This window comes from Mugil cephalus, chromosome 7 (assembly GCF_022458985.1).
Source record: "Mugil cephalus isolate CIBA_MC_2020 chromosome 7, CIBA_Mcephalus_1.1, whole genome shotgun sequence".
Lineage (NCBI taxonomy): Eukaryota > Metazoa > Chordata > Actinopteri > Mugiliformes > Mugilidae > Mugil > Mugil cephalus.
The window spans coordinates 25,996,777-26,009,576 of record NC_061776.1 but is presented as its reverse complement, the minus strand read 5'-3'; the positions used below and the strand labels follow the sequence as shown (position 1 = coordinate 26,009,576).

The following is a 12,800-nucleotide window of genomic DNA, read 5'->3' as shown; positions in this document are numbered from 1 at the left end:
TTTTTTGCTTCAATAGGAACTTGAATAGCATTGTATAGTCTCTGCACATGTCTATTGTTGGTAAAGAAAAAGGAAAGACTGCCAATTGACCAGGGTTAAACAAAGGGTGTGGATGTAACTGAACAGTGGTGAGTGATAATAAAGAGATTTCACAGCTGTGACCTTGGCCTCGTCTTGCCTATCTGTAGACAACAGCTGCGACTCGTTATTCCCCCTCTTGAAATGTATTTCACACCCCATCACTTGACAGACTATTATTGACATTTAGATCTCAGGATGCTTTAAGTCCCACAAATCCTTTGTATGTAAACTTATTTTATTTAGTTCAAATATGGAGACACAACCTATGACACTGTGGCTCTGTCCACTTAGTAACAAATAGTCATTGATATACATGTTCTAATCAGCGTGTTTCCTTTTGAGATGTTGCATGGCAAGAAAAGGAAGAATGCACGCTATAGTGATTGCTGTTATGGAACACAACATATAGTGCTGAGACGAAAACACTAATTAAGTGAATCATTAATCATGATCACCTAATGCTGTGGTTGGACTGGGATTTCTACTTCCTTTACTATGGAAATGTCCTTAAATGCATGCAGTATAATCACAAAACTGACATTTTGAATAACTAAAATGGATCACAACATTGGTTCAATTTTACATTGGTTCAAGACACTCTTTTTCATTATTATTTTAAAAGTACTTCATACAACTTACATGGAAGAGATGAGAATTACTTGACAAACTATAGCCTGTCCTGGCTTCCCCACCTCCTGCCTTCCCCTTGCTTCGTCATGTACACTCTGGCATAAAGTCTGTTGTTGACAAGGTGAGAGCAACAAATAGCAGCAGTAGACTCTACCTAATTTGGAAAATGCTTTTTGTGATAGGCAACCTGGATGCCAATTCTTTGATATCCACCCCCATATTTGGTTGACTTGCAGCCTTTATTAACGGGGAGGCAGACTGGTGTCAGCCACTGGATCCATCCTTTCACTTGACGAGGGCTTGACGGTCAAAGGTAGGAAAATCACCTACTCAAGGGAGACACAGCTATGTATATGGGACAATGTTGTTGACTTTTTAGGATGCTAAAAATACTCTCAGCTATAGTTTCTACTGATAGGATGTATTCTGTTATGGTTTACTTCATTTATCTCAATTAAATAATGGCTTAACATGATCCTTGGCTTTCTTCTGTCTACTTAATATACATAGCACAGATCACAATTTCCTGTGGGGTGAAAACAATTCAGGTAAAACTTACAGCCAGGTTTATCAAATGAACTAACTGTTTTATAACAGTAAAACAATTAATACAATTCTTCTGTTGATACAGGTGTTTGTCAGCAACAGGTGTCTTGTATGCCTCTTTTGATTGTGCCATTGTATCATTTCTCTAATGCAAAATAACTCATGTAAATAACTGCATATATCTCATTAACACGAATGCAAGAGAAACATTTAACTTCCTTATTTATGCTTTTTTATTAGCATAAAAAAACAAAGAAATAAATCACAGCGCATACACAATGTTTTATTTTTGAAAGGTTGAAAAATGGGTGACGCTGCCATGGCAGAGTTTGGGCCCGCGGCTCCATATCTACGGAAGTCAGATAAAGAGCGTCTGGAGGCCCAGACTCGTCCATTTGACATGAAGAAAGAATGCTTTGTCCCCGACCCTGAGGTCGAGTACGTTAAGGCTTCCATCACCAGTCGTGACGGTGACAAAGTCACTGCTGAGACTGAGTTTGGAAAGGTGTGCATCATTTCAGTTAAGTTCAGCTGTATGTTAGTATGCGTCTTGACCTCTGGATAAGATGTGTTGTTTCCTTCTGCAGACTGTGACAGTGAAGGAGTGTGATGTACACCCTCAGAATCCACCAAAGTTTGATAAAATTGAAGACATGGCCATGTTCACCTTCCTCCATGAACCAGCTGTGCTGTTTAACCTCAAAGAGCGTTACGCAGCATGGATGATTTATGTAAGTCAGCACCTTATTCTGTCATTTCCCCCCACTAATATGATGTCTCAGAATCTGAAAACAATGATTGTAATCACTCTTTTCACATGGCAGACCTACTCTGGGCTGTTCTGTGTGACTGTCAATCCCTACAAGTGGCTGCCAGTCTACAACCAAGAGGTAGTAATTGCCTACAGAGGAAAAAAGAGGAGTGAAGCTCCTCCTCACATCTTCTCCATCTCTGATAATGCCTACCAGTACATGCTGTCAGGTACATCCTGTTTAGCCTTCACGTTGTTTGAAAATTCTTTGTGATAAAAAAAAAACATTTTTCACTGACACTGTCATAATCTTTTGCTGACAGACAGAGAAAACCAGTCAATCCTTATTACGTAAGTCACTCTGTAAACTAAAATCTTTTCAGCAGTTGGGAATCACAGGTCCTAAACCTTTGTCCCTTCTACTCAGCGGAGAATCTGGAGCTGGAAAGACTGTCAACACCAAGCGTGTCATTCAGTACTTTGCCAGCATTGCTGCTGTTCCAACTGGGAAGAAAGATGCTGCGGCTGAAAAGAAGGTTTGTATTACATCTTTATGTCTTAATGTCACACAATCAAAAAAAAAAACGCTAAATAGGTTATAGGTCTCATTTTAGATAAACAGAGATTACATCATTATAAAACGGACAAAAAAAGAAAAGTCTTTTGTGCATAAAGTTTCTCCAAAGTTGTTAACGAGACTGAAGTTGCATCTTTGTCATAATCAGGGAACCCTGGAGGATCAAATCATTCAGGCTAACCCTGCACTGGAGGCCTTTGGTAACGCCAAGACCATCAGGAACGACAACTCCTCCAGATTTGTGAGTGTCTGTAGGACTGCAGAGAAACCTCTTGATTACTATTAATTAACTGAGAGTTAAACACTACATTTCCCTTAGGGTAAATTCATCAGAATCCATTTTGACAACCGTGGAAAGCTGGCTTCTGCTGATATTGAAACATGTAAGTAGAAGCCAAAGGTATTCACTCATCCCTTCAAACAATTGAATTCAAGTGTTTCAATTGCTTCCATGGCTACAGATGTATAAAATCAAGCAACTAGGCATGTACATCTCTTCTACAAACATTTGTAAGAGAATACAGCGTACATAGTGGTGAAGCTGACAGAAGGAGGAAGCAAAATCCACACAGAAAGGCCCCAGTAAGCCAATGGACCCAAACCCAGAACCTTCTTGTTGCGAGGCATTAGTGCTAACCACCACACTACTGTGCTGCCCTGTTTCAGACGCAAAAAACAATAATATCACATGTACAATTTTCTCAAACAGATCTTCTGGAAAAATCTCGAGTCACCTACCAGCTCAAAGCTGAAAGGGACTATCACATTTTCTACCAGATCTTGTCTCAGGCAAAGCCTGAACTTCTGGGTAAGTGTTAAAGATACAAGTAATACAATATCTTTTTTAATGTTCTGCATCATGTATCATATGATTACATGAAAATATTCTATTTCAGAGATGCTGCTCATCACCAACAACCCCTATGACTACTCCTTCATCTCCCAAGGAGAGACAACAGTAGCCTCTATTAATGACTCTGAAGAGCTGATGGCCACTGATGTGAGCTGGATCCCTTTGAGTCACATCAGACTTTAAGTTAATGACAAAATGATGAAATGTCCTAATTAAATCTTTGGATGTGAATTAGGAAGCATTTGATGTGCTGGGCTTCACTCAAGAAGAGAAGAACAGTATTTATAAGTTGACTGGTGCCATCATGCACTATGGTAACATGAAGTTCAAGCAGAAGCAACGTGAAGAGCAGGCAGAAGCTGATGGCACTGAAGGTAAGAGTGTCATTAGGGGTCAATAAGACTTTTGTCTGATGTTTAACACATATTGTCTGGGTTTTACAAAGCATTCTGAGGCAAATTTGATTGTTTCTGGCATGATATAAATAAATTTAATAGAGGCCCCACTCCTTATGTTTCTTGAGCACAGCACTTAATTATAGTACGATGAACTTTCTTTATAAAAACAAGCTTATAAAATAAAATAAAAAGTTCCTTTTATGTTTACTTTCTCAGATGCTGACAAAGTGGCTTATCTGATGGGCCTGAACTCTGCTGACCTCATCAAAGGTCTCTGTCACCCAAGAGTCAAAGTAGGGAATGAGTGGGTCACCAAGGGACAGAATGTTGCCCAGGTAACAATATGAAGGGAAATTTGTGAGGGGGGTTGGTTTTACACATAATGTAGAGTTCATTTTTAAAACTGATTGTTTTCTACATAAGGTGAACTACGCCATTGGTGCACTGTCTAAGTCAGTGTATGAGAAGATGTTCCTGTGGATGGTGGTGAGGATTAATCAGTCCCTGGACACCAAGCAGCCTCGCCAGTACTTCATTGGTGTGCTGGACATTGCTGGGTTTGAGATCTTTGATGTGAGCAATTTTATGTGCAGCATAGGCTAGACCCCTGTCAATGTGATATAAATGCAGAGAATAATACACTAATACACTCCTACATGTTCTTTCTTTCCAGTTCAATACCTTTGAGCAGCTCTGCATCAACTTCACCAACGAGAAACTGCAACAGTTTTTCAACCACCACATGTTTGTGTTGGAGCAGGAAGAGTACAAGAAAGAGGGCATTGAATGGGAATTCATTGATTTTGGTATGGACCTGCAGGCCTGTATTGACCTCATTGAAAAGGTGAGTTTTTGAGTGTACTGTACTTTACATCTAAACCCCATTTCTTTGGTTTGTCATTCTGGACATGTTGACTTTCTTCATTATATTCTCCTCAGCCCATGGGTATCATGTCCATCCTTGAAGAGGAGTGCATGTTCCCCAAGGCCTCTGATGCCACCTTTAAAGCTAAACTCTACGACAACCATCTTGGCAAATCCAATAACTTCCAGAAGCCCAGAGTGGTCAAGGGAAAACCAGAGGCCCACTTCTCCTTGGTTCACTATGCTGGAACTGTTGATTATAATATCAACAACTGGCTGGTGAAGAACAAGGATCCTCTGAACGAGACTGTTGTTGGACTATTCCAAAAGTCCACCCTTAAGCTTTTAGCCTTGCTTTTTGCAGGGTATGCTGGAGCTGACTCAGGTACGTTGACAACACTTGACAAAAATCTCATAATAACCACCTTAATAAAGATTCAGTAGACCTCTGAAAATGCCTGAAGTACAAAATTCCCAGAATTTGACTTTGCTCTGTTTACAAAATTTTCAAAATGTTTTATTTAGCTCAAGAATCCGGCGGGAAGGGAAAAGGCGGTAGCAAGAAGAAAGGGTCATCCTTCCAAACGGTATCAGCTTTGCACAGGGTAAGATTTTCACTATTTGAATCTCATTTCCAATCGTTATTGGTCTGAGAAAGAAGCAACACGATAATGGTCACATTATATAGGTATAAGGCTTCTAGAAAAAAATTACCAATTAAATGAGGCTTCAACAAAGAGGCCAATCAACTGGAAGTAATTTGTACCGCAGGCTTATCAGGACTACATAAAACTCTATAAAGTTCTGTTACATTTATAATCTAGACATTCATTCTTTAAAATTTACTACACTGCAACTTTTTAATTTGTGTGAGACACTATTAAAACAATTAACACAAGTTATATATGACAAACTTGCAGGAGAACCTGAACAAGCTGATGACCAACTTGAGGTCCACTCACCCTCACTTTGTACGCTGCATCATCCCCAATGAGACCAAGACTCCTGGGGCCATGGAGAACCCTCTGGTGATGCACCAGCTGCGCTGTAACGGTGTACTGGAAGGAATCAGGATCTGCAGGAAGGGCTTCCCCAACAGGATCCTATATGGAGATTTCAAACAGAGGTTTGCATTTGATGAACAAACTTATACCTAAAAATGCAAACAAAAACTAAATGATTGACTTGCCCTTTGTATTTCTTAAGATACCGCATTTTGAATCCAAATGCAATTCCTGAGGGCCAGTTCATTGACAACAAGAAGGCTGCTGAGAAGCTGTTGGGTTCTTTGGATATAGACCACAACCAGTATAAACTGGGGCACACCAAGGTCAGGATTGCCACTGCTACAGAAATGCACATCTTGTACAATAAATATGTTGCTACTAACTATCCATTATTTTTTACAAAAAGGTGTTCTTCAAGGCTGGATTGCTGGGTCAGCTAGAGGAGATGCGAGATGACCGATTAGCATTGATCATCACTGGCATCCAAGCCCGGTCGCGAGGTCTTCTGGCAAGAATAGAATTCCAGAAGATTGTTGAGCGCAGGTAACTAACTGTTCACTGCAAAACCAAACATCAGTCAGAAAAACTATTCTAATGAAAAATGAAGGGTGTATCTAAAAATGGAAATGGCCTCACTAACAAAACCTGTAATGGCTGTAAAAATCTCAAAATGGGTGGGCAATGTCTAGGATGTGAATTAATTTAGGATATATTGAGAAGCACATCATTTGCTCAGGTTACCAGTAGTTTAAGGCAATGATTTTTAAGGGTTTCAGGAATGAAAGTTGTTTATCCACAGGGATGCACTACTTGTGATCCAGTGGAACATCCGTGCCTTCATGGGGGTCAAGAATTGGCCCTGGATGAAGATGTTCTTCAAAATCAAACCTCTGTTGAAATCAGCCGAGACTGAGAAGGAGATGGCCAACATGAAGGAAGAGTTTACCAAACTCAAAGAAGCGTATGCAAAATCAGAAGCGCGCAGGAAGGAACTAGAGGAAAAAATGGTTACTCTTCTCCAAGAGAAGAATGACCTGCAGCTCCAAGTTCAGACTGTATGTTTAAAGTTTATCAGAATGACCAAAAATGTTGAAATCAAACCAAGTCTTCCAATGTGTAATGTTGTGCCTTTGCATTCATAGGAGCAAGATAATCTGTGTGATGCTGAAGAAAGATGTGAGGGGCTGATTAAGAGCAAGATCCAACTGGAGGCAAAAATCAAAGAGCTGACAGAAAGGTTGGAGGATGAGGAGGAGATGAATGCTGAACTGACTGCTAAGAAGAGGAAGCTGGAGGATGAGTGCTCTGAGTTAAAGAAAGACATAGATGACTTAGAGTTAACCCTGGCCAAAGTGGAGAAAGAGAAGCATGCCACTGAGAACAAGGTATGACAATTAAATAACAAGAGATTATTTCAACAGATTTAATGACTAAGTAAAGCATCCAGTAAAGCATCTTTTAATGGATTATAGGTGAAGAACATGACAGAGGAAATGGCTGCTCTGGACGAAATCATCGCCAAGCTGACCAAGGAAAAGAAAGCCTTACAGGAAGCTCATCAACAAACACTGGATGACCTGCAGAGTGAAGAAGACAAAGTCAACACTCTGACCAAGGCCAAGACTAAGCTGGAGCAGCAAGTGGACGATGTAAGAACTTCACATGGAGGATAACAAACAATAAATTAGAGTTAGGATTTCTAAAAAGTTGCTTATTACTTCCCACAGCTTGAAGGCTCCTTAGAGCAAGAAAAGAAAATACGCATGGATCTTGAGAGAGCAAAGAGGAAGCTTGAAGGAGACCTAAAATTGGCTCAAGAGAGTATCATGGACCTGGAAAATGACAAACAGCAACTCGAAGAGAGGCTGAAGAAGTAATGCAACAGGTTCACCTTTAATAGTACAAACTATTTTAAACTAGGATACACCTTGTACATTATACTGTTTTCATCCACAGGAAAGATTTTGAAATCAGTCAGCTCAATGGAAAAATAGAAGATGAACAAGCAATGTGTGCACAACTCCAGAAAAAACTGAAGGAGTTGCAGGTAAAAATCCAAATGAAAGTGAATACCCACTATTTAGACCACAATTTATAGAAATGGAATTTCATGTTAGGATTTGCTTTGATTTTTGTCTAGGCCCGCATTGAGGAGCTGGAGGAAGAGCTTGAAGCAGAGCGAGCTGCTCGAGCCAAGGTGGAGAAGCAAAGGGCAGATTTGGCCAGAGAGTTGGAGGAGATCAGTGAGAGGTTGGAGGAGGCTGGAGGAGCAACAGCTGCCCAGATTGAGATGAACAAGAAGAGGGAGGCTGAGTTCCAGAAACTCCGCAGAGACCTTGAAGAGGCCACTCTGCATCATGAAGCCACCGCCGCCACACTCAGGAAGAAACAAGCTGACAGTGTTGCTGACCTGGGAGAGCAGATTGACAACCTGCAGAGAGTCAAGCAGAAACTGGAGAAGGAGAAGAGTGAACTCAGACTGGAACTGGATGATGTGGTCTCCAACATGGAGCAAATTGTCAAGGCAAAGGTAAGGTACTATTAACCATTTCATTTACCTTCTTATTTAATAATGAATGTTGGATAGGTTTTTCCAGTCTTTGTGCCAATTCCACTGTATTTTGCTTTCAGAACAATTTGGAGAAAATGTGCAGGTCTTTGGAAGACCAGATGCATGAATATAAAACAAAGTCAGAAGAGGGGCAGCGCAGCATCAATGACTTCACCATGCAGAAAGCAAAGCTTCAAACTGAGAATGGTATGCATTTCATTGCAGCAGTATATTTAACTTGTGGGTATCTGGAGTATTAACTTTATCTTCTGCTTTAATTAGGTGAACTTGCAAGGCAGCTAGAGGAAAAGGACTCTCTGGTGTCTCAACTCACCAGAGGAAAACAGTCCTACACTCAACAACTCGAAGACCTTAAACGACAACTGGAGGAGGAAGTCAAGGTAGAAAAAAGAAAATTCATGAAGAGTAGATTGAATGGTGTCACTAACAAATCATTAAGGTTTACTTTCATTTCAGGCCAAAAATGCATTAGCCCATGCAGTGCAGTCTTCTCGTCACGACTGTGACCTGCTCAGAGAGCAGTATGAGGAGGAGCAGGAGGCCAAGGCTGAACTGCAGCGCAGCATGTCCAAGGCCAACTCTGAGGTGGCTCAATGGAGAACAAAGTACGAAACTGATGCCATCCAGAGGACTGAGGAACTGGAAGAAGCCAAGTGAGTAAAACACAGTTTGAACCCAATTCAACAAATTTGAAATGTAACTAGCCCTAATGAATTCTTTTCTTCATCCAGAAAGAAGCTGGCTCAGCGTCTGCAGGAGGCTGAGGAGGCTGTTGAAGCAGTGAATGCTAAATGTTCCTCTCTAGAGAAGACCAAACACAGACTGCAGAATGAGATTGAAGATCTCATGGTGGATGTGGAGAGGTCTAATGCTGCTGCTGCTGCTCTGGACAAGAAGCAAAGAAACTTTGACAAGGTTTGAATCCTTAACATATGAATTTGGTGTAGATTTAATGCCAGTTCTATCTAAAATGTGAACTGTCTTTCAGGTCTTGGCAGAATGGAAACAAAAGTATGAGGAGAGTCAAACAGAGCTAGAGAGTTCTCAGAAGGAGGCCAGGTCTCTGAGCACTGAACTCTTCAAACTGAAAAACTCCTATGAAGAATCTCTGGAAAATCTGGAGACCATGAAGAGAGAGAACAAGAATCTACAGGGTAAACGTAGCACCAGTTACACCTTTGATGCACAATTTGTAGAAAGGACTAAAATTTTGAAAATATCACATTTGCTTTCTTAGAGGAAATATCTGACCTCACTGAACAAATTGGTGAGGGTGGAAAGAGCATTCATGAGCTGGAGAAGATTCGAAAACAGTTGGAACAAGAGAAGTCTGAGATACAGACAGCTCTGGAGGAAGCAGAGGTTAGCTGCTAAGTGAACCTCTGGAACATTGTTACGAAATGGTAATTGACAGACATATGGTGTTTATTTTTAATTTTTTATTTGACCACAGGCTTCATTGGAGCATGAGGAAGGGAAGATTCTCAGAGCCCAGCTAGAGTTCAACCAGGTTAAGGCTGACATTGAACGCAAGCTAGTCGAGAAAGATGAAGAAATGGAGCAAGCAAAAAGAAACCAGCAGCGGATTGTGGACACTCTCCAGAGTTCTCTTGAAGCTGAGACTCGCAGCAGGAATGAGGCCCTCCGTTTGAAGAAGAAAATGGAGGGAGACCTCAATGAGATGGAGATCCAGCTGAGCCAGGCCAACAGGCAGGCAGCTGAGGCCCAGAAACAGCTTAAATCTGTTCATGCTCATCTGAAGGTCTGAAATAACTAGAGAATACAATCATTACTCTATTGCTTCTTCTGAACTTCACTCAAAATTAAGTCCTTTGGGTTTCTATCTTCCAGGATGCTCAACTTCAGCTTGATGATGCTCTGCGAGCCAGTGATGATATGAAAGAAAATATTGCCATTGTTGAGAGACGTAACAACCTGCTTCAGGCTGAGGTGGAGGAGCTCAGAGCTGGTCTGGAACAAACTGAGAGAAGTCGCAAACTTGCTGAGCAAGAGCTGCTGGATGTTAGTGAGAGGGTGCAGCTACTGCACTCACAGGTATGAAACAACAATCATCTGTACCGTGTTTTTCAGCCTGTCTGTTTTGACTACTTTCACACCAAAAATGTGTCTATGTTTTATGTAAAAACAGAACACCAGCCTGTTGAACCAGAAGAAGAAGCTGGAAGGTGATACAGTCCAGCTTCAGACTGAAGTAGAAGATGCGGTGCAGGAGTGTAGAAACGCAGAGGAAAAAGCCAAGAAAGCCATTACTGATGCTGCCATGATGGCAGAGGAGCTGAAGAAAGAGCAGGACACCAGCGCTCACCTGGAGCGCATGAAGAAGAACATGGAGCAAACCATCAAGGACCTGCAGCACCGTCTGGATGAGGCTGAACAGATCGCCATGAAGGGAGGCAAGAAGCAGCTGCAGAAGCTCGAGGCCAGGGTAAGAGTAACAATAATTTCAGAGAAGTCAAATGCATGTCATGATTACAAGAAATCATTGAAAATAATCATCAAATTCTGATAAAAGGAATTGTTAGAATTTTTTTTGCATAAGAAAGTCTACACAAACCACTGAGTATAAAACACTTTGTCATCATGTCATTATCTTAAAGATCAGAGAACTGGAAAGTGAAGTAGAGGCTGAACAAAGAAAGTCCAGCGATTCTGTGAAGGGAATACGGAAATATGAGAGACGAATCAAAGAGTTGACCTATCAGGCAAGTTTCTGTCCAGTTCACAAAATTATGTTCCTCATAGCATAAAAACAAATTAATTTTTTTTTTTTTTCCTTTTCAGACTGAAGAAGATCGAAAGAATCTGGCCCGTCTGCAAGATCTGGTGGACAAGCTACAGCTAAAGGTCAAATCCTACAAGAGATCTGCTGAAGAAGCGGTAAGTAATTTTCACGTTAAACAAAATTAAAAAAAACAAAAACATAATACCTGGAAAATATGGCCAAAATTCACACCAAGCCCTTCTTTATAACCAGATTTTGACAACTGGCATTACATTTGCCCAGATCAATAAAAACATTTTATGCCTGAAACTTAAGCCATGGTTTATTGCTGAATTGCTACATTTTCAGTAGAAACATATACAGTATGTCAAGTACTGTGTCTCTGTTCTGTAGGAGGAACAGGCCAACAGTCATCTTGGCAAGTTCCGCAAGCTGCAGCATGAGCTTGATGAGGCTGAAGAGAGAGCTGACATCGCGGAGTCTCAGGTCAACAAGATGCGTGCCAAGAGCCGCGATGTGGGCTCGAAGGTGAGCTACTTTTTTTTCCTTTTCTGTAATGGGCACACTGTACTTCTGCAGAAGTTAGAGCAAATACAGCATTGATACTGTTGCTACATGGATGAACACAATTTTGTAATATACATTTTCACTGTTTTTTACATTCTTCTTTCTCTTTTTTTCTAATTCCAGAAAGGACACGATGAGGAATAAAGCTAAACGGATGGATGCTTGCTTCTGAGGCACTTAAATCTTAACGATGTGTCTCCCTATGCATGCTGTTTGTTCAGTAGAATAAAAGGAATCGGCATCTCAATCTGTGCCTTGGACCTTTTTTTCGTAGCTTCACCAGACATGAGGACGTTTGAGACACAACAGTTCTTTACATATGGACATCCAGTCACATGTTGTCATGTCTCACTGACAATATTTTATGTCAAAATGGCATATTAAAGTCTTACAGCAGGACCTAACCCTGACTCAGATAGGAGGTGGAAAATGTGCGCCTCAAATTTTAATTAATTGGGCACTCACAGTAGTAAGGACGATATATTATACACCTTAGACTTCATTTGATTTTGATAAATGTAAAAAGTAGCTCCTCATGCATATCAAACATTTTGATTTTCAAACCCCTCGCCTTGCTTTTCTCCATGAAATTAAAATCCCCCCACCAGCGGTTCTTGTTATCCAAGAACACATTTTTTTTTTTTTTTTTTTTTGATAAATGATTTAGGTAATTATCAAATCCACATATACACTTTTCATTAAAATTAAAATCACTACCAGGAGAATTAAATAGAATCAATTATCTCGTGACAATTCAGTGTTCTAGTGGGAATCTTTTGGACCTGGCATTCATTCTTGGGGATGTTACTTAGACATGTAGCACCCACTTAGACCAGACCCAGCACTCCCACCTCATAGCAATGACACTCCTTGATGGCAGCAGCCACCCCCAGACTGACACAGACACACACAAACAGTTTAGGAACAACTCAAAAAACATGAAGAACAGCACAGGGTGTGGACCTCGCCTCTAAATTCAATAGATCACAAACTGATCAAGTATCTGTGGGATGATCCACAGAGGCCCCTCCCCTCAACCCATAGGACCCAAAGACCCCCACTAACAACATTGTGTTATCAGACAACACAGGACACGCTCAGAAGACCCATGTCCATTCTCTGATGATTCATAACTGTTTTGGAGGCACAAGGAGACCTACACAATATTAGGAAGGTGATGAGACCTCAGAGAGATAGTAGCTGTAGTTACC

The 12,800-nt window shown here is 40.8% G+C and overlaps 1 protein-coding gene and 1 long non-coding RNA gene across 6 annotated transcripts in view; one reads left to right on the top strand and one right to left on the bottom strand.

Annotated features, from left to right (window-relative positions):
- LOC125011320 overlaps positions 1–12,800 on the bottom strand; it is a 34,614-nt gene that overhangs the window by 20,969 nt on the left and 845 nt on the right. For all 5 annotated transcript variants that reach the window (XR_007113157.1, XR_007113156.1, XR_007113158.1 and 2 more), the window contains exon 3: positions 5,663–5,803. This is a non-coding gene — a long non-coding RNA (uncharacterized LOC125011320). The remainder of the gene's footprint in view (positions 1–5,662; positions 5,804–12,800) is intronic.
- On the top strand, positions 1,238–11,836 carry LOC125011316 (myosin-7-like). Its single transcript, XM_047590471.1, has 38 exons — positions 1,238–1,259; positions 1,554–1,762; positions 1,845–1,988; positions 2,082–2,238; positions 2,332–2,359; positions 2,436–2,544; positions 2,734–2,826; positions 2,905–2,968; positions 3,295–3,393; positions 3,482–3,585; positions 3,674–3,812; positions 4,053–4,171; positions 4,260–4,409; positions 4,510–4,680; positions 4,776–5,085; positions 5,226–5,305; positions 5,621–5,826; positions 5,907–6,030; positions 6,114–6,250; positions 6,507–6,762; positions 6,850–7,092; positions 7,180–7,356; positions 7,435–7,580; positions 7,664–7,754; positions 7,848–8,237; positions 8,339–8,465; positions 8,541–8,659; positions 8,736–8,932; positions 9,011–9,194; positions 9,268–9,433; positions 9,517–9,641; positions 9,733–10,041; positions 10,131–10,334; positions 10,429–10,725; positions 10,898–11,002; positions 11,082–11,177; positions 11,416–11,550; positions 11,713–11,836. Exons 2-38 carry the CDS (start codon positions 1,562–1,564, stop codon positions 11,731–11,733), a joined length of 5,823 nt encoding a protein of 1,940 aa, XP_047446427.1. The 5' UTR covers positions 1,238–1,259; positions 1,554–1,561; the 3' UTR covers positions 11,734–11,836.

What these genes read in the sequence shown, in the direction of transcription:
- LOC125011316 (XM_047590471.1), top strand. Translation starts at nt 1,562, where the DNA reads ATGGGTGACGCTGCCATGGCAGAGTTTGGGCCCGCGGCTCCATATCTA. An exon ending in AGGGACAGAATGTTGCCCAG is followed by an intron (nt 4,172 to 4,259) that starts GTAACAATATGA and finishes TTTCTACATAAG; the next exon opens with GTGAACTACGCCATTGGTGC. An exon ending in CTGTTCATGCTCATCTGAAG is followed by an intron (nt 10,042 to 10,130) that starts GTCTGAAATAAC and finishes TCTATCTTCCAG; the next exon opens with GATGCTCAACTTCAGCTTGA.